Genomic DNA, 22,992 nt, shown 5'->3' on the forward strand with positions numbered 1-22,992 from the left:
CCCTTAGTTGCTTAGAAGTTACCTTTGGTAAGCCTTTGTGTTCTCAAAGATCTTTGTCTGTACAAACTTCTTAGATACTATGAAACTTCTTCATAGTTTTGCAACCCCCTCAGAAATCTTGTTTATTAATGCTTGATACACTTACCTTCCATAAACATTTATTGTGAAGGTCAGACTTGTTCTATAAATAAAAGAGGATGCTCACTCACTCCTGATTGTCATCCCTATTATTGAAAACCCCAGACTCAAATTTTACCATGAAATTATCTACAAAACTTAAAAGGTTCACATTCTTTTTCCACTGACAAAGTAGTGTAGTATTTTTTCAGTAAATTCCTGTTCCTTTCAGAGCCTGGAAAACGTTACATAATGAAAGGATACGCTATGGATCTAATGAAAGATGCTAAATATAAAAATACAAATTAGCTAAATCTAATGAGCTAATGAGGTACCTTTACAGAGATAAAAGCTGCAAATAAATAACCAAAAAAATCAGGCAACACTTAAGAATGTAATGTATTTGATTCCTTCATCAGATGTATTCATTCATCAAATGTACATTATCCTGCTTCAGGACACAGGTCCTTCATAAACACTGCACAGCTTAAAAACCTAATTCAACATTGTATAGACTTTTAAGAAGTTAAAAAAAAATTAAAAGCATTGAACTTATTGGAACCTTATGGATAGCAATGCCCACAACAAATGCTCAACAGAATAGTAACAGTATAGTATAGGAAACAGTAAAGTTCAGTCACATCGTTATTTCACTTACTTCAAAGATAAAAATTAAAATTATAAAAATACAATTTAAGGTATTTTGGTTATGGTAACTGATTCCTTGTATGAAAAGAAACTAAACAAAACATTTAAAATGTAGTGTATATGGCAATAAATGAAACATTAATCAATCAACATCTGCTTTATAAACATACAATATTAAAATCAATTATCATTGACCCATCAGACAATCATGCATCATTAAATTAGCTTTGCTTAACTTTTTTTTGTAAATCGAAGAATGTAGTGTAGTATAAAAACATATCTTTACTGTCCCATTTGGAAACTAATCTGCCCAAACAGCCGTTACTAAAATCAATTAGGAACATTTGCATTGATTAGCAATAACTTGTAGTCACCTTTATCATAGCACATGAGAAATGGCTCAGAAAGAAAAGACCAGTGTTTAGCTGATGTAGTTGAACATTTACATACTGTAGTTCAGTATTGGCTGGATTAGCATTCAAAGGCATAGTTTCTCCTCTGGTAAAAGTGATCACTTTTCACAATCCAGTATTTCCAATTTCCAGAAATTGTCCATTTATTACATATAATACTAACCCATTGTTAATAATTATTTATTTAAAACATCTTTTTGTGTCTTGGGGGATCTTCCATTTCCTACTGTCTTTTGACACAAAACTACACACTTCCTGTTAACATGTCCAGTGTGTCCCCAGTAGCACTGATGCTACACTTAGACTCAGCACCAGAAGGTTTTCAGCCCCACAAATCCACGCTTGTCCCAACAACTGGGCTTCAGGCACCGTGGAGCGGATCAGTTTAGCAAAACTGGACACTTTGGCGTAAACTCCAGGTCTGTTCTGTTGAGCGCATCCCAGTCCGAAACTCACAATCCCTGCCTGAATCCACGTCCCATTGCCCACGGGACAAACAAGGGGTCCTCCAGAGTCGCCCTGACAGAAGAAGGAATATGAACGTTATATGATGATTTATAAGACCTTAACCTTTCTTTGACCTAAAATATAGATCACAATTGGCACAGTATAAACCACAGATGGCTGTTTTGTCAACAGGGATTAAACCTGCAATCTCTCTATAGCCCTTTCTGGACAGGATTAGTTTCTCAGGGGGACTACTCAGTAATAAAACACTTGCATCCGCGCTGCAATAAAAAACAGGAGGACCAGTGAGTTTTTAGGCTTTCTCGGTTTAATGACATTGCGTTCAGTAACTTTCCTATTGAAACTCAAGAGATGTAATCCGGACGGGACTAAAATTACCGGAGGACCACGGAGCTTTGTGAAAAACAGTAGGTTATTCAGCCTGTAATTTTCTAAGAGGACGTCTGAGAAAAACACATACATGGTCGTTCAGAACAGGAATAAAATTACAGAGGACCCCCATAAAAGAGAAAATTACCCCAGGACCCACTGAGAAACTAATCTCACCCAGATAGGGTTTAAGACAGGGCCAACACCCAGGAACCCAGCTGCTGTCCCCTTTTTTACTGACAGAAAATATGGCCTAGACCTTTATTGTTCAAAGCTCCACTGCAGCTCCTACCTGGCATGAGTCTTTGCCTCCTTCTTGGTATCCAGCACAGATCATATCTGAGAGAATTTCCACTTTCTCTGAGTTGGATGACTGGATCGCGTACATGGTGTTGCACGAAGCTTGGTCAATTATGGGCACTCCAACTTCCCGTAGCGTTCCAACACCAGAGAGAGGGACTGTGCAGAGAAGGCACCACAGTTACTTAGAGAACCCAAATATGACCAGAATCAAGAAGGACTTGATTATGTAATGTCACAGAATATTTGGCAATATATCAAATATTTCGGCCCAAATGGCCAAAAATTAATGCTTTTGATGTTCGGCTGAATATGTAAAAAAACTAAATAGTTTATACTATATAATAACTAATTCATTTTAAACTATAAGAGCCCAGACACATTTCTGAATTCTTATACCAAATTAAAAAAATATTCAGATAAATTCAGTGAGCAGCTCATTCATGTTTTTCTCTTATTGTGGCCACATGACTGTGATTGTTTTAAAGTTAAATTATAATATACTATAAATGATAAAACAACTATCTTATACCTTGTATTTTAACATTTTGATTTAGAACTTGTGTCAGAACTTGTTAAATGATTGATTAAAACATGCAAATTGATAAAATGGTTGAAGCAGCTCTGTATAAGCCAAAAATACACTTTTAAAATAATTAAATTTTCTCTCCAGCCCAAACCCAACACTTCCATATTCTCTAAATTTATTTTTGTAAAGTCAGATGAATGTACACAGATTCACAGACTGTCCTGTGATGCTCTCAGGATGTTCAGTATGTGTCACATAGGGAAATTTTTGATTTACAATGACAGACAAATTGTTGTAAAGAACCAACTTTTCAACATCTTTGGCTTATTTGGTCTTTGTTTTTTGTAGTGTTTTCTCTAACATTAGGATTGTGTTTAGAATCTCTCCATCCTTCCTCAGGTGCCCCACTGCACATCCAAGTGCGTCTGTGTACAGAGCAGGCAGTGCTTTATTGAAATAAAGCATTTAAATTCACTGTATGCCTGGTATCAGTTTACTCAGTTAACTACCTCTTCACAAGAGGCTGTAAGAAATGAGCTGCAGATACAGGATTTGGATAGTAATGTTAGCTAAGCTAACTCAGCATTAGCATTTATTTGTTTACCAAAAGATGCTTTGTTTGGTGCTGTTGTAGAAAAGAAAATGAAAGGTGGGCTACTCCCACCTCTCGTCCGGGGTACAACTCCCCTGCGTGTTCGTTTGATAGAGAGAGTCAGACAGATGGAGTGAAGTTGAAAGCAAACCAGGTATTTATTACAAACTGAATATTCAGGAGAACCCACACATGAAAGACCGTCTAACAGCCGTCCCAGCATAAGTTCTGACCCCCCTCTTATCTGACTCCATGTTTTATACCCAAAATGATGTGAGACCTGCTGATGAGGCGTTACTAACGATTAGCTCATGTTAATATGCATAATTTCACGTGTTAGTACTCAAGTTTCACGTGTCTGACCGGACCACTAGTGTTTGGCCTTGACTGTGTTCTTCCAGAATGAAACATCGTGGCACTATCTGTGTGAGTGCGTCACCCCCCGCTTTGAAGCAGAGGTCTTTTACGGGAGGCACTCACTCATCCATAGGCTGCTTTGATCTAATAGCCTTTTTTGTAGCAATTTAGCCCCGTACCAGTCGAATTGATGACCGTTAATTAGGGTCATGCAGTATTAAACAAAATACTTCAAGCCTGAGCTACATCTCATATGTTATATGTTAATGTGTTAGTAAATGTATCATGTGGGTTAATTTGTCATATAATAAAGTCTGTGTTAGTCACATGCCATATTAAACAATGTTTTACTATATGTGTAAAGGATATATTGTGATTATTGGTTAATCTTTTATATAAATGCGTGTAAAATACACTGTGAGTAATAAAAATGATCAGATACAATGTGAGTATTGGTTATGCATATTGAATACAAGGTTTCACACAATGATTATGTCACTAAAATAAGTAATCATAACTGAAAGATATTTGTCAATCAACCCAAAGTATAATTAACTGAAAGATATTTGTCAATCAACCCAAAGTATAATAAACAGTTACTCTTTAGTGCTTAATTAGCACCTCTAAGGTAAGTTTATAATTAAAATTAAACTGCTTTAGTAAACTGATGTTTAGAATGGCACTGATTAAGTGAATTTATTAACTGGATCAGTTCCATTAGAATAGCAGTGCTAAGGTAACTAGCTAGCTAACCTAGCTAGTTAAATGTGTGACTAGAACAGCATGGCTGAAGTAAATGTATTGGAATGGTGATTAGAATAGAAATGCTGGGGTAAATATATTGTGCTTTATTTATATATCTGCATGGATATAAAAATCAATATCAATAAATATAAAAAATAGTAGTTTTGAGAATGCTTTTTTTGATTAAAATAAAACAAGATAAACAAAACTTGTAATTTATTCAGTGGGAAAAAAATGGCAAAATAAACGAAATACTGCAAAAAAACTATGTTCAGTATTCACCCTTTCATTAGGGGCTTCTAAATTGAGCAGCCATCTACTTTCTCTGTGTGGAAAATCAATTGTCTCAAACCAAGAACAGAACCAACTTTTCAGAATGAAGTTAATGAGAATTTCCCAACATTCCCGCCACTGCAGAAAACAGGTGCAGTCTGTGAGCACCTGAAGGCAAGGGCGACCCCCGTCCTTCTCCTTACACACTATTTATGTTCTCAGTTTACCAGCCATGCTCTGCACAGAGCTCCTCCTCCCTGCTACTCTCTTTGTCCTCCTTAACCTGAGTCACTACCTCAGTCAGAATGACTCCATTGTTTTACCTGCCTCAGTAAACATAGGGAGCATACTTCCCACACACACAGTTAGTCATGAGCCCCAGGCACTTTTACTGTGTCCTTTACTGTATTTGTGCTTTCAGCCATGAAATATTGATACTGACATCAATCAGTCTTCACTATGGAGTTTACTTTTAGAAGTGATTTTAATATTTACTTTCCACAATATTATTAAATTATTCAAATTTGATTAAAGTTCTGCCAGAGATATACTCAAACCATCCAAAAATACAATATACAGTAACCTTTTTTTTAATTAAATTTGAACGTTTACATTTCTTGTTTTATTCAAGAAATTAAACAATATATGTCACACACGTAACTTGTCTAGTCCCTGTAGAGAAATGCTGCCAACAAAAAAGGACTCTCTAGAGCAGATAAACATCAACCTATTGGCACCATGCCTAACACCAGGCACTGATAAATCCCCCCAACACAGAGCAGTGGAGCAGTGGAATTGTGTTCTCTGGAACACAGTGTTCTTCACAAGCAAGTAGAAAGCCTTCCCTTGACAGTAGAGACAGTTACTCCAACAAAAGCAGGATAAGCTCTTTTTTATTACCATTGATTTTTGAATTAACTGTGATTGAGAAAGTGTCCCAGTTATTGTTTCTGTATCATGCACAACAATATACACTTATACAACAGTTTCTCCATCATCCTCTAATAGTTCTTTGAATTGTAATGTTTCTATACAGACCAGCTGACTTTACCAAAGGGTGTACATTTAACATGTTTTGGCACACAGAAAAGTATTTTAGAATAACATTTATTTCATTAAAACCAAATTGTTTAGATTTGTTTTCAGATGTTTGAACTGATCAGCAGTGTTAATGAATTGATCAATGCTGCCATTATTCTCACTCACTGACTGCAGAAAGCATGGACAGGGCAATGTGCTGGCTGGATGCAGTTGATGTGTAGCTCTGCCCATTCCCAAATGTTTTAAAGCGGCACTAAAGCCCATGATTTTTGCTGACTCCACCTTTAGCTTAAATTAGAAACAAGCTAAAAAATGTTATTATTAATTATCTGATCTGCATATTGCTATGTGTCTGCGTACCAAAGTGGTATGTATAAGAGTGATATGTTTTATTACTTCAAAGAAACCCATTTTAGCTAATCATGGAAAAAATATTGTTTAGGGTTTTGTGGCTTTTTAATGACAAAACAGCTCATTTTTCTTTGTTCATGTACACTGTTTAATTCCAACAGTTTTGTATTTTCCATTATAAATCTCTCATTTAAAACATTATTTCGCTGTATTGTATGAAAGTGGGTTACAGTACATCTAGCGACGTAAGCCTGGATTCACCTCTGGTCTCTACTGCACATGGTTGTAAATTTGACAACAAGAGAACACTTTATGCTTATTTTGTATAGAACTTAATGGAATAGAGAAAAGATGCATCAAATATTTGGCAACTGCAAATATTGAGCTAAAAATGCTTTCAGTGTTCTGTAATTTTTTTTTACAGAACAATGACATTTATTTTAAGTCATACTGCTAAGTTTCCTTTAAACTTAAGGTGGCAGCAGGCCCACGCTCCCCTGACATGTTAAGCTAAGACAGTAGCATAAGCTGAGTTAACTTAGCTAGCTGTCTAAGTAGCAGTAGCTGAAATATTTATATTGATTAATTCACAATTACATGTTTTCTGCTGAGATAAATGTGATGCGCTCTGTTGGTTTGTCTGCTGTTAAGTATTTAACAAATATTTTTATATTGGAGTTTTGCTTTACTTTGAAAAGCAAGTCAAAAATATTTAAGCTTAATTAAATATATTTTATTGGGACAAAAAAACATTTTAATAGTTTGAGACAAACAACGATTATTCCGATACATCTCTAAAAGCAATGGATCCATGGCATCATTGTTTTTACTAATTTCACATATATCTTCATATTTTATGTGCACAAACTAATAACAGTATCAGCGTTATTCTTTGAGCTAAATCAGTGTTACTGCACTTACCCCCTTCCTGTACGTCCCCCCAGCCCGTGACGTAGCACTGAGTCCCTCCGTTGAACTGTAGCTCAGAGTCAGGCAGACACACCGGCTGGATTCTGTCTGTCCAAGAAACCGGCGTGCTCAGCTGGACCAGCGCCACGTCTCTGCCCGCTTGAGGCATGGAATAACCATCTGGCACCACAACACTCTTCACTTGGCTGGACACCTCAAACTTGTTAATTCCGTTTAGCTGATAGCGACCCATGTAGAGATGATATGAGGACACGTCTGAAGGTCTTTGGAGAAATGAAAAAAAAAAAATCCAGACCAAGCTACAAACCAAGTTTCATGTGTTTGTTACTCTGTATATATTTTGAATGGTTACTTTTGTTTTCACACTACACTGCAGTGACTCTGTCATTACCTATGTTGATTTTGTTGCCCAATACACAAACATTATTGGTTTGTAGGTTTGCAGTGTGCAGTGGATAAGTGCTGCCACTATGATCGGGAAATCACTGATTCGAATCCCAGTCATGCAGCTGCCGGAGACCTGAGAGAGCACAATTAGCCTTGCTCTCTCTGGGTGGGTAGATGTCGCTCTTTCCCCTCATCACTCCTATGGTGACGTCAATTCGCACAAGAAGTCTTGTGAGCTGATGTATCAGAACCGAGTTGATGCGCTTTCCTCCAAGCGCACTGGCTACTCGGCAATACTGCACTAGAAGCAGTTCGAAAAGTTGGAAAAGGCATGTGCTAGTCTGTGACTAGCAGCTGAATGGGTGAGACAACTGGCATAGCCAAATTGGAGAGATAGTGGGAGTGGTTTGAAAATGGCAGGAACATTTTTTTATCCTGCCCCCCCCAGGTGGTGGTGTTGACAGTATCGTCAGAAGTGAACTAAGCATGTGGACTGAGGTTTGGGCTACTCAAAGTTACACATTCTTAAGAGAGGGTTCTACCCTTTGTAAAATCAGTGCAACACAACCTTTATTTTTACATCGAGTGTTGAGAAGCTTACTTAGGAAAACAGTGTGCAGCAGACAGGACCCATTCCCTGGAGATGAGGGATCCTCCACACACGTGACCATTCGTTCCCATCTGAATGTCCACCTGCCATGGCCACGCTCCATCTCGAGCATCAGTGCCTCCTACAATTCGATTCCCCAGAGGAGGCCTTCCACATACTACACAAAAGAGATCAGCGGTGAACACATGGATATAGATATCAAAGAGAAAAAACGACACAAAGGATGAAAAGAAAAGCGGTGTATTGTAATTACCTTGTGCCTTACAAGACGGCATGAGCCACAGACCTGCGTGTTTGAGACAATAGCAGTGAGAAAAAAGCTAAGTAATCACAAGAGATGAACAATATCTCAACAGCTGTCGACAATGAGAACATAATTAAATGTGGCTTTTGTAATAAAAGCAATATGTCCAGGCAGAATAGGGGCTTATACAGAACTTTATTTATGAGTGTTTTTTTTTCTAATTGTGTAAAGATTATACTATACAAAAAGAATAAGAATCTAATTGGTGCTGCAAATCACAAATCAGTCAAAAAGTCAAGGGAAGATCTGGAAGACCATGTGAACTGTCAGACTGAGCAGCTCATATGCTGACCAGAATGGCAAAGCAAACCACTGTATAGCCCTGTTCAGATTACTTTTACCTCTAGAGGAGGGGTTATACACTGCCAATAGAATAGAGCTCTCTGGAGAAACATGAACCCTTTGGCACCATGTCAAAAGCCAGGTGTGGACTACAGTGGTATAAAAGCCCCCAGCATTGAGCTGTGAAGCAGTGGGACTGTGTTCTCTAGAATGATGGTGTCACATCCAATACTTTTGGGATGAGTTGTGGAGTTGGGATGAGTTGTGGAGTTAGAGTGAGACAGTTACTCCAAGAAAAGCAAGAAAAGCTCTTTCTTAACACACCTGAAGCTTTTCATCATTTAATTATCATTCTAACATAACACTGTAGGCCTGTTTTATACACAACTATTTCTAAATTGCATCACACACAATGACTAAGCAACTTTAATATCCTCAATAAATAAATAGCTGATGCAGTAAAGCTGACTCACCTGTGGCAACCAATCCAAAGAAGAGCATCTGCATCCCAGAAGGCAACATCTCTGTAGGCGAAAGGACTTATATAGTTAGTACACTGATATGTACTCCGCTCCTGAGCACATTATTTAAATTATTAAAATGACTTATTTTGTTAATAAGGCTACGTTCACATTACATGCCACACTGCTCAAGTACAATTTTTTGCTCAGATCGGATTTGGCTGTCTTGATGGTTCACATTCACAAATGTAACAGACCTGTATCTGTCTGTAACGTGAACAAATCTGTCCCTGAAACGCCTCACATGCGCACATTGATACGTGCATAAAGGTCACCTTCTTCACCAACAACTCGTAGCTTTATAAAGGTGAAATGAATGCATTAGCAGCTCATATGTGGAGCATCTTTTGCTCGAGTTGAGAGCAAACAGCTGGTCTGAAGAACATGCTCAGGTCGAGGAGGAGAAAAAAGGACAGGCGGTTTGCTTTTGCTGTTTTTGCAGCTATAGCTGCACACCTGCACCAAGAGATGTGTGAGTAAGAGAGAGAAGCACATAGTGCATGTGTAAAAGCAAAAAGACGCATTAGTTTTAATTTGACCATTCACATACATGTCGCATGTCCATGGAATCGGCTACGTATGCAATTTAGGACCACATATGAAAGTGACTCAAATCTGATTTCAGTGGAAATTTGAATGTCAGATGATGCATTTTCTATGTAGCATGTAAATAAACTAGATAAATTTTGAGAAAACAAGTCCTAAGTAGACCTGTGTATTGGAAAGAACTTGCCTCACGATACATTATGATACTAAAATAATTGGGATAGTTAACACACTGTATTTATGTGACCGGTGGTTAGAGATGACAGACTCTGCGTTGTGTCTTTACTGGATTTTATTCTGATAAACAGATAAACAGAAACAGGCTTTAGCTCTGGCTAGATTGGCACCTCTTTTCTCCTCTCCGCTCCTCTCTCTCCATTACACATCATGTACAGAAAGGGCCCATATTTGCAGAGATGTACAGGCTTACAAGATAATAAAACTTAATAACAGAGTCAAAGATATTTAGCTTAGCATTTAATAGGTTAGACCATGCTCAAACTAGCATAATTAGCTCAGCCATTTAGCCACTTAGCCTAAGCGCTCTACAAAACTTTTTAACACATAAAATAAAACTCCTCATACCTGATAAACAGATAAACAGAAACAGGCTTTAGCTCTGGCTAGATTGGCACCTCTTTTCTCCTCTCCGCTCCTCTCTTAAGTATAAAAGCATATAAAAACAGGGAATAATTAGCTAGTTAGCCTGCATGCTAGCATAGACCATGTGCTGTAGCATTAGCAGTGCACAACCATGCATCTAAAAGTTTTAATATTGATTACTAGCAAGATATTTTAATGTACAATAGTTGTTAATAAACTTGGGGACATATATAGAACAATTTGGAGTTTTACGATTATATTAAAATATAGGATTATTTTGGATTAAAATCAAAGCAGTTTCTGACACCTACCTCTCCATTACACATCATGTACAGAAAGGGAAGAGGCAGGGTGAGGGGAGGAAATATAAGAGGGGAAAAGGGGAGGAGCCATTCCAACCCAGCCACTCTATATCAATACAGGCAGAATATAAGAAGAAGATTTTTGGGGAATTCTAACAATAAAACACTTGTATGTTTGAACTCTGTTACACTCACCCCCCAAGAATTACACAAAAATTCTGAACCTTAAATGTAATAATCAATAACAAAAAAAAGTATTAACCTTTTGAAGTCAAGAGACCAGAGAGAAAACTAATGATAAAATAACATCCACTTAGCCAGTATCACACCAACTGTAAAACAAGTGTGTTTATCAGCTCATTAGCTACCTAATTAAAGGTTGTTGGAAGACAGAGAGTGATCAGTTCTCTAACCTTTCCAAAGATACATATAGTGCCTTTTACACCTATACTACATCTGACTACATCTGGATAACATTTCATGGTAAGTATTGAAACAGTAACGAAAAGTATTTTCACAGCTTGGATTAAACATGAATAACTGTTGACCTTGTTGTGTCAGTACTAAATATGCTCTCTAGCTGGACCATTGATTCTATCAACCGGCAAACTGGTTTTATAGCTCTTCCAAATCTGGATGTGAGATGGTCAGGAGGCCAGTCTGTAGATGGGGACTGTCTGGGGCTTGATTCAGACAAAGGTTGGATGGTGTCATTAGGAAGCTGTTCATTTGGGTTCCCACTTGCAAAGTCATCTTCTAACAGACTAGTGTCTCTTCTCTGTCCAGCAGAGTGTTTCTGAATCCAAGAAGAAGTCCAATTGTCTCTATGACTATGCTCTGAGGAAAGATCCCTTTCTTTTGAGGGTGAAATAGCCATGCTTGGAGAAACTGAAACAGAATCTTGTTCAGAATCAAGAATGTCTGCAGAAAGGGACTGACTTTCAATGCTGTCACTGATAAGACTAGGCTCTTCACTCTGTGGTTCGTCTATGGGCAGGAAGTTGACTGGTAGAAGAAGATTTCTGTGCAACACCCTCTCATTACCATCACGATCCTGAACTTTGTAGATATGGAGTGAGGGCTTAGAGGACACAACAGTATAGATACATGACTCCCACTTGTCTGCGAGCTTGCGTTTGCCTCTGCATCCTTTGTTAGCCACAAGGACTTGGTCGCCAATTGACAGAGAGAGACCCTTAAGCTTTTTGTTATATTGCTGAGCTTGGTGCTTTTGTTCTGCAGCGGAGTTCTCTTGTGCTAGAAGCATGGCTGACCGAAGATCACTTACCAATGATTTCACATAGGTGTCATAGTCACATACCTTCTCATCTTGGAGCACATTTTTAAACATCAGGTCTACAGGCAGCCTGGGTATTCTGCCGAACATCAAAAAGAAGGGTGCAAATCCAGTTGTCTCATGCACAGTACAGTTGTATACAAACGTCAATGACTGAATCATTTGAGGCCATTTATGCTTTGATTTTGGTGGTAAGGATCTCAACATGTTCCCCAGTGTTCGGTTGAACCTCTCTGTTCCTCCATTTCCCATGGGGTGATATGGCGAGGTTCTGGACTTCACAACACCAGCCAATTCGAGGAGCTCAGCAATGAGTTCGCTTTCAAAATTTGCCCCCTGATCGGAGTGGATGCGTATTGGGAATCCATAAACACAAAAGAAGTTATCCCACAGCTTCTTTGCTACTTTCTTAGCTGTTTGGTCCTGGCAGGGGAAAGCAAGTGCTAGTTTTGTGAAATGATCTGTCACTACTAAAACGTCTACTGTTTTGTTATTACTGTCTTCAGCTGACCAAAAGTCTATACAGACAAGTTCCAGTGGAGCAGTGGTTTTAATACTTTCCAACGGGGCTCTTGCTGCTGGTTCTGGAGTTTTGCTAAAAACACACCTCTGACAGGACCTAACATAGCTCCTAATGTCTTTTTCCATGTTACACCAGAAAAATCGCTGGCGCGCCAAAGAAAGAGTACGTGGCTGACCCTGGTGTCCGGCCAGATCATGAACACCGTTCAGTGCATCCTTCTTTAGAGACTCAGGCAGGACAAATTGGAATCTCTTGTGTTTGGTCAAATGATCTTTGGAAACTCTGTAGAGCAAACCATCTATCAGTGTCAACTTCTCCCAGTGTTTCAACAATTTCAGAGCCTGAGGGGTTTCATTTGAACGCTCACGTCTGGATGGCCTACGTTTTCTCCCAACATAAAACAGGGCTCTAGTGATGGCATCATCCTGCAGTTGTTGTGATCTTAATTCATCTGTGGTCCAAGTGGGAAAAGTGCCTTGACCTTCAGGAATAAGTTCATTAACATGGCCTGCCAGTGAAGCAATTCGCTGCTTAGGCACATCATCCCATGCTTCATGAGAACTGAGAACACAAGAGACTTCATTTTCCAACATGGACAGAGGCTCTGGATCACACGTTGGAAGACCTGTCAATATTTGAGGCTGACATGACAGACGAAATGCGTCTTGAATGCACTCATTCTCCACTTTGCATGCTTGCTCCAACAGGATGGTATACGGTTCTGACAAGAGTCTTTTGCTAATAGGCTTGACAAATGGGTCTCGGCTCAGAGCGTCAGCCACAACATTTTGCTTACCTGGAACATGCTTGATCTCAAAGCTGTATGGCGCAAGCTTAGAAATCCATCGCTGCTCACATGCATCTAACTTAGGCTTGGTCATGATGTATGTGAGGGGGTTATTGTCTGTCCAGACTGTAAATTTGTGACCTTTGAGCCAGTGACTAAACTTGTCACACACAGACCACTTAAGTGCCAGGAACTCAAGTCTATGTGCTGGGTAATTCATTTGACTCCGACTCAAGGACTTACTGGCAAAGGCTATTGGTCTAGCTTTGTCTTCACCATCCAAAACTTGTGATAGAACAGCCCCAATGCCATCAAGGGAAGCATCAGTGGAAAGAATAAAAGGTTTGTCAAAATTTGGATGGGCTAGGACCACACTGCACAAAAGTGCTTTCTTCAAGTCACCAAAAGCCATCTCACAGGCTGGTGTCCAGTCCTCTGGTTTCAGCTCACGAAAGGTGCCAGGTCTTCTGCCACATTTTCCTCCTTTACCTTTACGTTTCTGGCCAGCTGTTAGGGCAAACAAAGGTTTCGCAATAGATGAACAGTCAGGGATGAAATGTTGGTAATATAGGATCATTCCCAGGAAGGATCTTATTCGTTTCTGTGACGGGGTACAACCATCCTCCATCATTAGGTCTTTAGTTGTAAAGCCAGAGATTACCTTCACCTTCTCTTGGTCAACAGATACACCCTCACTATCGATTATGTGGCCCAGAAATCGCACAGACCGGCGTAGGAAGTGACACTTCTCCTGGGAGAGCTTTAAGTTGTTTGCTCTTAATCTAGTCAGTACAACTTCAAGACGTTTCAGTGCTTCCTCCTCTGAAGGTGCCATCAGGAGCAAATCGTCTAAGTAGCACAGGAGCGTGGAGAAGTTTAAGTCTCCAAATATGGAGAGCATCATTCTCATGAATGACGCTGGGCTGTTACAAAGGCCTTGCGGGAGTCTGTTGTACTGATATAGACCTAGTGGCGTCGTAAAAGCAGTGTACTTTCTATCAGCCTCATGAAGCGGGATGTTGTAGAATCCTGATGTTAAATCCATGGTGCTGAAATAGGTACTTCCACCAAGTGCAGCGAGGCAATCTTCCTGATGTGGTAAAGGATGAGCATCCTTAATGGTCTTGGCATTAAGCCAACGGAAATCGGTGCAGATCCTCAGATCTCCGTTCTTCTTCCAGACCATGACAAGGGGTGAGGCATATTCACTTATTGATTTGCTAATAATCTCCTTCTCTTCCATTTCATTCAGTACCTCTCTCAGCTTGTGATAGTGAGCAGGTGGAACCCTACGATATGGAAGCCTGAAGGGTCGATCATCAGCAAGATGAATCCTATGTACAAAATCTTTTGCCTCGCCACAGTCCAGCTTCCCTTTAGAGAAGACATCTTGAAACTTCACCAACAGTTCAGCAAGCTTAGCTTTCCAAGTTTCTGAGACTTCACAAGCATCAATGTTTATGTCAGTCAATCCGCAATCCAAAAGCATCTGCTTAGTATCAGAAAATGTTGACTTGTGATGAATTTGAAGGTGTGCATGTACAGGATGACTTTGAGACACATCTTCAGTGACTGGAAGGTCTTCAACAGCAAGACAATAAGATACATCTGCCAGCTTGGTGTTGCGCTTTAGTGTGACAGGGTTAAGGGACGCATTCATGACCTTCATTGGAACCCAGCGGTCCCCCCACATGGGTGTTATGACTCTACCCACTAGAATGTTCCTAGGGCCAGCACGAGATGAAGTAGGTTCAACCACAACTGTGGCTCCTGGTGACACGTTGGCATTGCTTGGTAGTTTTCCCCATACTAAATACTCCTTTTTCGGGAGTAGTGTGACTGCTTGTTGCAACTTCACTGTGCCAGCTTTACTTACTGACTTCCGGTCTGACCTCTGAGAAACACAGCTTAGTAACTCAAGCAGCTGCTCACACTCTGAGTCCTCAGTCCTGGATGAGATGAGAGTCCAGTACTTTTTGTCAGATTTCATCTTCTGTATAACAGGCTTGATGACATTAGTTCCAATAATGAATTCATCACGCTGGCCAGGGACAACCAAGACTGGTACAATCAATTTAGATTCACATATCTCAACATTCAGCTCATATATGCACTTCGGGTGAGTAGTTAAGCCACCACAGCCAATGAGCACTATATTACTTGGAGATGGCTGTGGGCAGGGAAGAACACCAGCATTTCTCAGTTTTAGTTCACCCTCTTCACTGATTGTGCATGACATGGAACCAGAGTCTAACAGTCCTTTTAATGTAACCTGGCCACTGACTATTACTGGAGTATAAAACAATTCACTGGCTCCCTCTAGTCTCTGTGAACCTACAAAAATGGCTGTTTTCTCTGCTGGTAAGTGTGCACAACTGTTAACATAAATTGTTTCCAAATCTGGCTCAGCGAGGGTTGCATTAACTCTGCCCATGTTTCCCCTCTCACTACATGGGCTAATTAGTTTAAAGAACTGTTGGGAGTCTGTGTATTGGTCACTTGAGGCTGGGTAGCTTCTGGGCACTCACTTTTGAAGTGCCCTGCTTTCAAGCAGTGACGACAAAGTCGGTGAAGTTTACAGTGATCATACGTTGAGTGTTCTCTTTTACCACATACTCTGCAAGGCTGTCGGGTTTGGCTTTGTGTGCTATAGGGTTGCTTGTGGTGCACATTAGAAGAGGAAAGAGTCGTACTGCACAGTGAAAGCACTTTGTCAAGCATACTCACTACCTGTCTAAGGCCTGGCTCTGTGGCTGAATGATCAGAGGAGGGCATTGACAGCATTGCTGAAGCATCACGGTGCTGTTTAGTGTCATGAAGAGGATGTTGGAACTCGTCTTGTTTGATAAGTGCTTGGGTGATTGGTGCTAGACCCAGTCTATGTGCTGGAACCGATGGTCGTACAGCATGGGCTGTTCCTTTCCTCACATCTCTCTGGTGGGCATCCAGTCTTTCTTGGACCTCGGCTGCAGTCCATTTTTCTGCTGACTTGAAAGAGAAAGACAACGCAAGACCAGGGTCTGGGCAATGGGAGATGAACATCATTACAACTTCAGCACTTTGATCCTCAACACTCTTACTCCGTCTCTTCAAACACTCATCTGCTACGTCTATGGCCTTATTGAGACGAATCCAGTAATCGATAGGACTCTCACCAGCCTTGGGGACTGTGTTATAGAAGTCTCTCATAGGCATATTGGAGTATGTCAACTCACTGAAATGGCATTTTAGAATATCAAATATAGCAGTTGGGCTGCAGGAGTGCAGCTGTGAGTTACTGCGTAGAGAAACTTTCACCATGTCTTTAGCTTTGCTTGTCAGTCGACTTAGGATAAACTCTCCAATTTCTTCTTCAGCATAGTTTACATGATGAAGGTAGCTCATCATTATGTCTTCCCACTCATGGACTGAAAGACTGTCCATACCATCACCACGAAAAAGAGGAGGTGGCTTAACATCTGACTGGACTGTAATATTCAGCTTTGAAGCATCAAAGACAGACTGTGACTGATGGTTGCTACTCTGAGTCTGAGAGTTGCTTTGTTGGTACATGGTTTGGATACTAGCAGTGATACTGTCACTTATTTGCTTGGCTAAGCCAGCCATAACATCACTTAAGACATCTGTGCTTATTACTGGGGGCAGAGACTCAGAAACATTGTGGCCAATGGGAGTGGAGACTGCTGCTGGGCCTTTGTGACAATCTGACATTAACTGGTTAACTGTGTCATCCTGGCTTTCTAAGTTAGAGGCTGCCGGTCTGCCTCTCCCATAACCTATGACTGGTGAACCCCTCCCAAATGCATATGTCACATTCTGAGAAAAAGGACTGTGTTCTCTGTCTTTATGTGTATCAGACCCTGACATGTTTGAAGCTTACGCCTTTGCTTTGTAAAAAAAAGTAAAAAAAAATAAAATTACATAATAAAACTAACACACTTCATCAGTACAACATGTGTAATGCAATCTGAATTAGAGGTTATTTGCATATAATGGAATCACAGTTTAAACAGGGTCACTTAAAAAAAACCTTCAAATTAAGTTGTATAATTCCCCCTATTATTTTTTTTTTTTTTTGTAGTTACCTAGACTGTATGCTTTCCGTTTAAAATATATTAGTAATTAACTAGACTGTATACTTTCCCTTTAAAAATTTATTAGTAATTAATCAGAGCATGTAAATGAACTTCTCTGCTTTGAGAATCCTTCTGCCTTTAGCCAGACTCACACACACGCAGGCAGCAGAGGGGGGAGGGGAGGAGGGGGGATCCAGTCTGCACCAGGCTGAGCAGCTTGAGGAGAATGTCAGCAATCCACGGTGATCAAGCAAGCGATGATCTTGGAATCCAAAAGGGTCACGGCACCAAGTGTGACCGGTGGTTAGAGATGACAGACTCTGCGTTGTGTCTTTACTGGATTTTATTCTGATAAACAGATAAACAGAAACAGGCTTTAGCTCTGGCTAGATTGGCACCTCTTTTCTCCTCTCCGCTCCTCTCTCTCCATTACACATCATGTACAGAAAGGGCCCATATTTGCAGAGATGTACAGGCTTACAAGATAATAAAACTTAATAACAGAGTCAAAGATATTTAGCTTAGCATTTAATAGGTTAGACCATGCTCAAACTAGCATAATTAGCTCAGCCATTTAGCCACTTAGCCTAAGCGCTCTACAAAACTTTTTAACACATAAAATAAAACTCCTCATACCTGATAAACAGATAAACAGAAACAGGCTTTAGCTCTGGCTAGATTGGCACCTCTTTTCTCCTCTCCGCTCCTCTCTTAAGTATAAAAGCATATAAAAACAGGGAATAATTAGCTAGTTAGCCTGCATGCTAGCATAGACCATGTGCTGTAGCATTAGCAGTGCACAACCATGCATCTAAAAGTTTTAATATTGATTACTAGCAAGATATTTTAATGTACAATAGTTGTTAATAAACTTGGGGACATATATAGAACAATTTGGAGTTTTACGATTATATTAAAATATAGGATTATTTTGGATTAAAATCAAAGCAGTTTCTGACACCTACCTCTCCATTACACATCATGTACAGAAAGGGAAGAGGCAGGGTGAGGGGAGGAAATATAAGAGGGGAAAAGGGGAGGAGCCATTCCAACCCAGCCACTCTATATCAATACAGGCAGAATATAAGAAGAAGATTTTTGGGGAATTCTAACAATAAAACACTTGTATGTTTGAACTCTGTTACATTTATAAAATATTAGAAAAAGAAAAGTTTATTTTTATGCAATCAGTGAAATGAAATGACTAAATCAAGTAAAACAGTGGGCAAAAAATAAACACGGTACAACACAGAATAAAGCTCTGTCTGACACAAACCTTTACAAACAAACTATAAATTCAAAATTTATACTATGTTTTTAAGTGATACTTAAATATATGAATACTTTTCTTATACCCCTAGACCCAAGTACTGATTAATGTAAATCAGATATTTGAGAAAATAATTAAGAAAGCTGTTAAGCATGGTGGTGGTTGGATTATGCTCCAGTTTTGGATTGCATTCAATGACACAAACATTTTGTTAATAGTAGAGGAGATTTTGTAGACATTTAATTAAATACCAGTGAATTCTGGAAGCAAACAAACATCACACCATTTGTAACAAAAATGCTGAAGATGGAAAGAAAAAAAAATCAACAATAAGGTCAAGAGGTGTAGCTGGAGATTTTGTCATGGACACACACACACACACAAACAAAAGCTATTTTTTATGTGGAAACATACTGAACATTTTAAGAGTAATTTTAAAATAAACATTTTAACTTCATGTCTTTGGGAAATCAGGTCATCTTTTACTCACTAAATTATTTATAGCAGGAGATTTTTGTTTTATAGTTGTACAGGTTACAGGTTTAATTTCTACCCAAATTTGAAGAAAAAAAGGTTCCCAAAGCTTCCCAAAACTCCACCTCCAGCCATTACACAGTATCAACAAAGAATAGGTTTTCTTACCAAGAGAAGATCAAAAACAGCCAAGAACTCTGATTTAATTCCTCATTAGAGTTTCTTTTCTGTGTTTTTCAGCAGTTCTTCCCGTTTTTCTCCTGATAGAGCTGATAGCTGAGAGATAGGGCTCTGGTGGAGAATGCCCGGCATAGTTTGAACTCCTTGTGCTTTGTGCTGCTCGGTGATGCTACAGGTCTGGAGGCCCCGCTGAAACACTGCTATGTGGAGGGAGGGGGGCAGGGGGGAGTGCAACAGCCTGTTACCTGCCTGCAACAGCCAATCAACAAGTGCCACGTCACACACCTGAGCTCCTGAGCTCCCAAAGGCCCCAGTGTTCAGTTTCCACACAAACAGCAGCGCCGTAATGGAGATGAATGGGTGAGTGTAGGACCTTTACCTTACATCAGGTGAACTTCCTGTAGACCTTAGAAGAAGTATTCTTCATAATCACACATGTCTACAGGTCATTATCAGAATACTGTGTCTATTCTTTTAGCTGTTTCTCATATTTATAAGACTTCAGATTACACAGAAGTCATGTGTTTCCATATTAATCACTTTATTGGCAGTGTGGAGAAATTCAGCAAAAAATCACGTTTCTATGGAAAAGTGGTTTATGAGTTGCAGACACTTTTTTTATATATAATTTTATTTCTAATTTTTCCCATTTTTTTCTTCCCAATTTACACGGACATCGAGCTGCTGCTGATGCAGCATTGCCGAGCAGCCATGAAGGAGGAAAGAGCAGCGACTCGGTTCCGGTACATCAGCTCACAGACACCCTGCGCTGCAGACATCACCCTAGGAGTGATGTGGGGAGAGAACGCCATCTACCCACCCGGAGGGAGCAAGGACAGTTTTGCTCCCTCTGAGCGCCGGCAGCTGATGGCAAAGCTGCATGAGCAGGGGTTTGAACCTGCGACCTCCACTCACAGTGGCAGCACTTTAGACCGCTGGACCACTCGGCGCCCCTATAAGTCGCTTTTAATGTTAAATTTTAAATATTTCTTCTTACATGTTTACATGGAGGGGTTATATGAAAGTTATCTCTAAAGGCACAAAAAACTAAAATACCCACAATATACTTTTTCTGTCTCTGCTGGGAAGAAAGCTAAAACAAAGAGATATTGGGTAACGTTCTCAATCACCACAAGGTCACTCATGCTGAACTTTATACAATTGTATTTTGTTCTAATCCAACTGTAGCTTATTATGCTATACAAGTATATTATATGTACATGCTATAAATGTGTATTTTCTGCATTTTTGAAACAAGAAGCTACCAGCTCCTGGGTGCTAAAAGGACTGAAAAAAGACCTCTAAAATAATAGAAAGAGAATGCTGGGAAATATAGTCAGTTTGAATGGGAATAATGCTAATGGGAATTTGCCTAATGCTGTTTATTTTAGAAAGTCATAGGAGAAGGAGTTCATGCTGCAGTGTACCATTCATTATTAACCAGGGCCGTAAAAAGAGGTTTAAATTTGAGTTTGATATCTGTTCTCGTGGAAGAGCTTTGGGGGCCCTGGGGCCTTACGCTGTGCACTCCTGTTAAATATACTGATGACCCCACTGCTTATCACACTGACGTTTTCTCACATGCTCACACCTTCTCCATGTCACTGTTATTCCAGCACATTGAGGCAGCTCACTTGTCCATATTGCACATTTATTTATTTATTTATTTCTCAATTATTAAACTGGTCATATTTATCACCTCTGCCTAAAACTGTTACTTTACTGCTAAACACATTTTCAGCTGAATAAATGGGAGAGTTTATAACGACTGTAAGTGTTGGGTTTGATGTAAGGTGGTTGGATCACCTTTAATTTAAAAGAAAGCAGGATGGAAGTGTTTTTATTTTTCTACCACTTCAGGCATCAGCATGTTTTATACTTCATTCTCTGATGCAGTACCTACAAACACAAATCAACTTATACTGTGACATTAAATTATAATGTAATCATGGATTTCCTGAATTACTGTCCATCCTATCCTGTTGGAGAATCTGAGAAGAGCTTTGAGAAAGTGAGAATTGAACTTCTTCTTATTATTGGTTCAGAGCACATTGGTGTGGAGCACAGTTTATTTTATTTTTAACAGTTGCTGAACTCTTTAAAATATTGGCATGTGTAGCTGATTGTATATTGCACTCTACTGAAAACAGGGCAGTTTTTTCTATGTGGTTATAGGTGTCAAAACTATTTGCTCTGTAAAAGTCTTTATTGAATCAATCTTGAAATAAAAATGAAGAACAAGTAGGTTTTCATCCAGTTTTTCAATTATCTTTTTACGGCCTTTTACAAACATAATTTTGTTGAAAAGTTGAATCTTCCCTCGATTTCAGATTTGTCTATTTTTGTATCTTGTAACACAAATCTAATGTTATAATCCAACTTGCAAAATGCAAAAATGGAAATATCTGAAAATAAAGAAAATTTAAATTGTGAGAGGAGAGATGAAAAAACTAAAATTGGAAAAATAGATGACAACTTATTTATTGTATATTGCACAATATATATAATATATATATTATATATATATAATAATATATATATATATATATATATATATATATATATATATATATATATATATATAAAAATATATAATATATAAAAAATATATAAATATATAAAAAAAATAATGAGTTTTTTCATCAAATTTTCTTTTTTTGCATTTAGCCTAAAACGGTTATAAAATGTAATTAATAATCGTTACACTGACCCATCAGATGTAAAAATGGACAAATCTAAAAATTGAGAGAAGATTCACCTTTTCATTTTTCTTGAAATTCTGGTTGCGAAAGGCTGAAATGGAAAACTAGATTATTGAAAATTTGGATGAAAACCCATTTCTTCTTCATTATACTGAATGGAAAAAAGAATAATAATTATGTTTTATACATAATTGTCTATTTTCGGATTTTGATTTTTTTTTTTTTTCTGGTAAAGGTATTTTAAACCAAATCCTGTTGAAATCCTTACAGTTGTGTTTAGTAAACTATTACATGAATACAGGTACTATTACCAAATGCATATAATATTGTTGCCAAATACAATAATAATTCTGTGCTGTGCAAAATGTTTCTGTAAATGTTTATGTATAGGACTAGGACTAGATAAAGTTTAGGGATATACAAAATGTCTTATTTAAATAATAGATCGGCTTACAAATCATTTATGGAGGTTGGGTCATTTTAACACACTGTGTGCTTCACATGAAAGACATATTGGTTTTACAAATAAAAATGTAATGTTTTGCATTAATGAGTATTAATGAGAAATGTTAATTGTGTTATTAAAATAATAATTCACTATAATTGTAAGAATCTAATAGATCTAAATTAGTATATAAAAGTTATGTTGGTTTAACAAAATAAATTTGACTATAATTTACATGAAAGAATAGCTTTAAGAGAATGAGTCATGTTGGGTTAACAAACTGCATTTGACTATATTTTACATGAAAGAGTGGCTTTAATATAATATAAGAAAATCATGCTGGATGTTTAGCATGAGTATATTATAAACATGACTTCATTATGTGCGACCAATGTACATACTTTTTATGTAAGTCCAACAGATACTTTTTCAGTGAGTGTGGAAAATGCAAATAACAAAAATACAGTTTTTTAATTTTATTTCACTGCAGATTATTTGAACCCAAGCTATCTCGTGTTTTTTTTCGACTTAGCTTATAATACTATTGTACA

The 22,992-nt window shown here is 38.6% G+C and overlaps 1 protein-coding gene across 2 annotated transcripts; it reads right to left on the minus strand.

Moving 5' to 3' along the window:
- Positions 1–498: 498 nt before the first annotated feature.
- si:dkey-16l2.17 (serine protease 33) lies at positions 499–19,490 on the minus strand. Of its 2 annotated transcripts, XM_022677011.2 has the most exons (7): positions 19,283–19,490; positions 9,189–9,239; positions 8,383–8,415; positions 8,121–8,286; positions 7,124–7,395; positions 2,308–2,474; positions 499–1,697 (listed from the first exon to the last, which is right to left on the minus strand). In XM_022677011.2, exons 2-7 carry the CDS (start codon positions 9,235–9,237, stop codon positions 1,437–1,439), a joined length of 948 nt encoding a protein of 315 aa, XP_022532732.1. In that variant the 5' UTR covers positions 9,238–9,239; positions 19,283–19,490; the 3' UTR covers positions 499–1,436. The 2 variants fall into 2 exon arrangements, with proteins under 2 accessions (XP_022532732.1, XP_022532723.1); XM_022677002.2 differs by having other exon boundaries at positions 8,121–8,415; positions 19,283–19,483.
- Between the last annotated feature and the right edge of the window lie 3,502 nt (positions 19,491–22,992).

This window comes from Astyanax mexicanus, chromosome 19, assembly GCF_023375975.1.
Source record: "Astyanax mexicanus isolate ESR-SI-001 chromosome 19, AstMex3_surface, whole genome shotgun sequence".
In the NCBI taxonomy this organism is placed as follows: Eukaryota; Metazoa; Chordata; class Actinopteri; order Characiformes; family Acestrorhamphidae; genus Astyanax; species Astyanax mexicanus.